Genomic DNA, 5,532 nt, shown 5'->3' with positions numbered 1-5,532 from the left:
CTCACCTAATCCACTGTTTACCGCTGTCCCCCATCTCCTCCCACGGCGGAGGCTTCCCCAGCCCCGACCACACCTGCACCATAGACTTTTCCCGTCCCTTCAACTGTGGCTGCTGGAAGTTGGTACGATGCAAAGCTTGCAGGGCGCCCTCTTCTAGCTGCCAGGCAGCGGGAGGAAGCACCACATCCTCCTTCTCCTGTGCCCACCCTGTCGGAGCGGTGAGCCATGGGGACAGAGCCATGGGGCTGAAGACCCTCGGCAGCTGCCTCTCCACCACCGCCTCCACCTCCAACACCTCATCATCCAACAGCACTGTGTCCGACTGCCGAACCAAGCTCTTTAAGCCCATCACCTGTGCCTGCTCCAGGGAGGCGGACAAATTCGAGAGCCCTGCTATGTTTAGGAAAAAGCTGGTGGGGGGATGCCTGCCTTGTACGCCGCTGTCATCATCCGCCCCTATGCGTGCGCTGCAGAGCTGCGTGACTGGCTGCAACGTCAAAGCCAGCCAGACCGGCAGCTCCACGTGCAGCTACTGTAGCAGCGACCCCATCGTGGTGACCTTCAACCCCCGTCGAGGCAAACCCCCAGGGAGAGGCGCGGGCGCGGGCCACCCCATGAGCATGTTACAGTGTGACGACGACGACTACAGCGTGCGCACCATCTGGCCAGAGGAACTGGCCAAAAAGATGACCCACTGTAAAACCCAAAAGAACCACTGTGCGGGGATGGCGAACACCTGCACGGGCAAGGGTCAGAACAGCAGCAATGGAAGCGGCGTCATCCTGGACTGCCACAACCTCCGGGAGTTCTCCCAGTCTCAACCAACGGACCACGCTGGCAGACGGCGCCTGCAGCAGGGCAAGATGGCCGCCCTCGACTTTGTCGGTTCTCGGCAGGATGAGTATCGGAACTCCCTGAAGAGGCTCTTGATAGCTAAAGGCGGCGGCGAGGTGGGGATGGGAGACGCTGCAGAGCTTGATGGCGACCTGGCATATCCTCGCTCCCCCTCACCCCGTTCCCCTTCCCCCCAGTCACCCCCTTCCTTCTCACCTCCGCCTTCGGCCCCCAGCACTCTGATCAAACCCAAGCCCAGGCAGAGAGAGAGGGGAGAGAGGGACGGGGGGCACTCCCTCCCGTCCGCCCAGTCTCTGCACTTGGTCCTCAACTCACTGAATAGAGAGCAAGATGAAGTGAACAGTAGAGGTAGGGATCTCGAAAACGTACACCTGAGGGTTCAGGACACACTCGCCATTGCTTTTATATTAATTTACAATATTTAATGTGTCTTCACTTTTCGCTAAGTTTAATTCTTTCTCACAGTGAGTAATTGATTGTATTAATCAAAAATCTAATGATTCAGTGAATATTCATTTGAAGAGTATAAAATGATAGGTAATAACGTATACTATATTGTACTGCATTGATCTTTAATAGACTTAATCTACTGCGACACGTTGCGGGCAGATGCTCACAATGTCACAGTAGACCAGCTATTTTTGGTGAAGTTATTTACTGTAGCCCATGGGAATACGGTCCACTATAGGGCCCATGGGAAGTGATTAATGGTATGATAGGCCTTTCATCCCAGCTCTACATTATGTTGACAAACTGACAAAGTAAAGAAACCATCATACATGGTTGAATTATACATTCAAGTATAAAGTGGTCTTTAACCCATTTAGAACGGGTACACATTATCGTGTATTATTATTTTATGCTTTAACTATTGAAAAATAGCAGATCTACAAGCTCGAGTGCCGCGCTGCGAGCTTGTAGATCTGCTATTTTAGAAAAATCGTGAAAATTAGAATTTTGACCCGATTCTATAAGTGTTTTTTTGAAAAACCCATGTTTCTACGTCAGCAATCTGGCCAGCCATCGTCAAAGAAAAGGTCCTTTTCACTTAACTGGAGCTCAGTTAGTCTGTTCTTGAGAGACTACTATGCCAGTGGTTCTCAAACCTTTTCATGTGAAGGACCCCCAAAATGATATTTATTTGGCCACGGACCCCCATCTCAAAATATCTAGTTCCAGGGACCACCCAGAAGCAAAATTTGAGTTACAAACGTTCGCTTTGAAAATACACATATTCAAAGATTTGCACACATTTTCACGACTTTTTTCCAAAAATAGCAGATCTACAAGCTCGCAGCGCGGCACTCGGTGCCGCGCTGTGAGCTTGTATATCTGCTATTTTTCACTGGTTAAAGCATTCAATAATTCTAGGCCTAAATTTAATCTCCAGCTTTCCTTCCTCTTCCCAGGGCACCTCTCCTTGCCACTCTCCTCGTCGCTGCCGGCTTCCCTGTCAGACGAGAGCGCCATGACCCCCGACGCGGAGAACGCAGTGATCAGCCCCATCCTGCCCTTCCTTTACCTGGGCAACGAGAGAGACGCCCAGGACCTGGACCTGCTGCTGCGCCTCAACATCGGCTACGTGGTCAACGTGACCACGCATCTGCCCCTCTACCACCTCAACTGTGGTTTTGTGCGCTACAAACGTCTGCCGGCCACCGACAACAGCAAGCAGAACCTGCGGCAGTATTTTGAGGAAGTCTTTGAATTCATTGGTGAGAAGCTTGTGTGTGTGTGTAGATTATTTGTATCTATATTTGCCAGCTTAAAGGCATAGTTCACCCCCAAAATGACTTTTTTTCACGCCATGGAGAGTAGAGTTCAATAATATTTTTAATTTTTTGTCGCATTCCTAAGACAAAAATGTGAATACAATATGATAACAATATAATTTACCCCCATTCGTTCCGGATGGGGACCTGTTTCGAAACGGGTTTCGGAATCAATGGGGGTAAATTTACTGGAATCAAATTTTTGTCTTAGGAATGTGACAAAAAACAAAAAATATTATTGAACTCTACTCTCCATGGTGTGACTAATCAATAGAAAAAAAGCCATTTTGGGGGTGAACTACTCCTTTAAAGGCATAGTTCACCCCAAAATGTTTTTTTTTCTTCTATCGATTACACACCCCATGGAGACAGACTTGAAGTCATGCATATTTCTTTAGACACTTTGTGTCTCCATAGGGAACAAAGGAGGCACGTTGTGTCTCCATAGGGAACCACTGCTGGTCATCAAATTATTAGGAATACGACAAAAACTAAAAAATATCCATGAATTCAAGTCTCCATGGGGTGAGTAATCGATAGGAATCTTGTGTGTGAACTATTTCTTTTAGTTAAGTGTATTTGCCAAGTACCGTACATTGGATTTGGTTCATATATCGATGGTGAGGGGTTTGAAGGTAAAGGGCTGATGCCCTGGCAAGTACTGTTCTGTCTGCAATCAGTGGCAGTCACCACATACAGTATGCTGGAGGTGCTGCTACTTGCATCCATAATTGGAACCATGGCTTAAACACACGATAGAACAGAGTACCTAAGAGCTTTACATCATTGATTAATCATGATTCTTTCTGTGTTTGTAAAAATAAATAAATGTGATCAAATGTGTGTGATTAGGCTCTTACAGAGAGCCAGACAGAGGGAAAAAAACACTTCATTGGCTGGACACGGTTTATAACAGGCAGCTAATCTTAAGCACAAGAGTGATAACGCTGAATGATTTTTGGTGTATCTGTGCATCTGTGTTCAAGATTTAAGATTCAAGAGGGTTTTATTTGTCACTCACTCATACGCTGGTGCTGGTGTGGCATAATAAAATACAATATATAGAGTAACAGGATAATAATCGTTGTAATACAAACTAACACAAATACAAAGATCACAATAGTGCAAATAAAAGAATTCTGAAGAATGGAAATGTCACTACCTTTAACATTGGACCTGGCTGAAACACTGGCTGTGAGAGAGTTGAGTTAAACAAGGTGATACGAATACAAGAACGCTCGCCCCCAAAAGTGCTCGCCCAGGGGGAAATCCAACAACCTCGAAACGGTCGCCACCAAGTATTCCTAAACATAACGTCCGTAAAACTATGACTAAACCTATACCTAAATGTAACCACAATGGGCCCGATTCATCAAACACTTTATGGCCAAATTACGCCCATATTTTGATCTTTTAGGACAATTCCCAAGTTAGGGGTCAGATTCAACAATGTTTTTTCGTCAGGGATTTTGAATGTTAGACAGAAATATAAGCCAGATTTAGTCACTTTATTTACACTATATCTATGACCAGATCGATGAATTGGGCCCAATATAACTATGCCTAATCCTAAACTAATTCCTAACCTTTAACACAGTAAAACAAATACAACGATACAAGAACCGCTGGGGGGCGAGTGGATTTTGGGGTGAGCGTGTTTTTGGGGGGCGAGCGTTCCGGTTACCGGTGATACCTGTATGCGTGAGTGTCAAATAAACAGGGTTCCCACGGTCATGAAATCCCTGGAAATATTTTGAAATTAGAAAAATATTTTTCCAGTACTGGAAAAGTTTTGGAATTGATCAAGGGTCCTGGAAGGTCCTGGAAGAAATAGCTATGCATTTTGTTAATACTTCTGAAATGACAAATTAAACATTGGCCAAATTGTCAAATATTAGAGGCAGAAATTGTGAAAATGGCCGATCTACATGCATGTAGATCAGCTATTTTCACAATTTCTGCCTCTAATATTTGACAATAGAACAGTGTTATACAAAATTCCTCTACTCTTAGTGCTCGTCAGGGTGGGGGGGGGGGGTCTCCAGTTAAAACATGATTATTTTGGGGGTCACGGCCTGAAAAGGTTGAGAACCACTGGCATACACTACCTAGGCATTGCACATAGGAGTAAGCGACCTGTTATTGAGCTGAATTATTGTTATATAGTCCTGGAAATTGGGTTAAATATTCTGGAAAAGTTTTGGAAGTTTTGGAAATTAATTGGTAAAAATGTGTGGGAACCCTTAAATAAACCCCTCTTGATTCTCTTGATTCTAGATGAAAGCTGTGAAATCTGAATCCTAACATCTCCCCCCACAGAGGAGGCCCATCAGAGTGGACACGGAGTGCTGGTCCACTGCCAGGCAGGCGTGTCCCGCTCCGCGACCATCGTCATCGCCTACCTTATGAAGCACACCCTCATGACCATGACCGACGCCTACAAGTACGTACGCAGTCGCCGCCCAGTGGTGTCGCCCAATCTCAACTTCATGGGCCAGCTTCTGGAGTTTGAGAGGGACCTCAATTCAGGGGTCACGCCTCGCATCCTAATGCCTAAACTTTGTGGCCTGGAGACGCAGGTCTGAATGAAGAGGTTCGGGGTGTGTGTGTGTGTGTGTGCAGGGAGAGATATGTTAACATTAGCATTACTACTGTTCTGACAACCTGGAATAACCTGGAAGGGTTACATTACAACCACACTGTCATTTGTGAAATATGGCAGTGAAACTGACATAATAGTGCACTTTTTATTACTGTGATACATGAACAAAGAAATAACTGGATGGTTCAGTTATTGAAGTAGCCTTCATAAATTCTTGGCAACGTTATCCTCTTCCGTAATACTGTTTATAAAAATGATGTGCCAATTATAATTTTTTTATTGTCATTCGGTCAGATATCTCTT

The 5,532-nt window shown here is 45.4% G+C and overlaps 1 protein-coding gene across 1 annotated transcript; it reads left to right on the top strand.

Moving 5' to 3' along the window:
- Positions 1-239: 239 nt before the first annotated feature.
- Positions 240-5,212, top strand: LOC308303985 (dual specificity protein phosphatase 10; the record flags this gene model as incomplete). The annotated part of the gene is made up of 3 exons (XM_080748534.1): positions 240-1,203; positions 2,265-2,570; positions 4,947-5,212. The coding sequence occupies 3 exons, from the start codon at positions 240-242 to the stop codon at positions 5,210-5,212; spliced, it is 1,536 nt and encodes a 511-aa protein (XP_080604660.1).
- Between the last annotated feature and the right edge of the window lie 320 nt (positions 5,213-5,532).

The sequence above is a fragment of the Nannobrachium achirus genome, assembly GCF_963921795.1.
Source record: "Nannobrachium achirus genome assembly, chromosome: 19".
NCBI classification, from domain to species: Eukaryota; Metazoa; Chordata; class Actinopteri; order Myctophiformes; family Myctophidae; genus Nannobrachium; species Nannobrachium achirus.
This window is presented reverse-complemented; position numbering and strand designations above follow the sequence as displayed.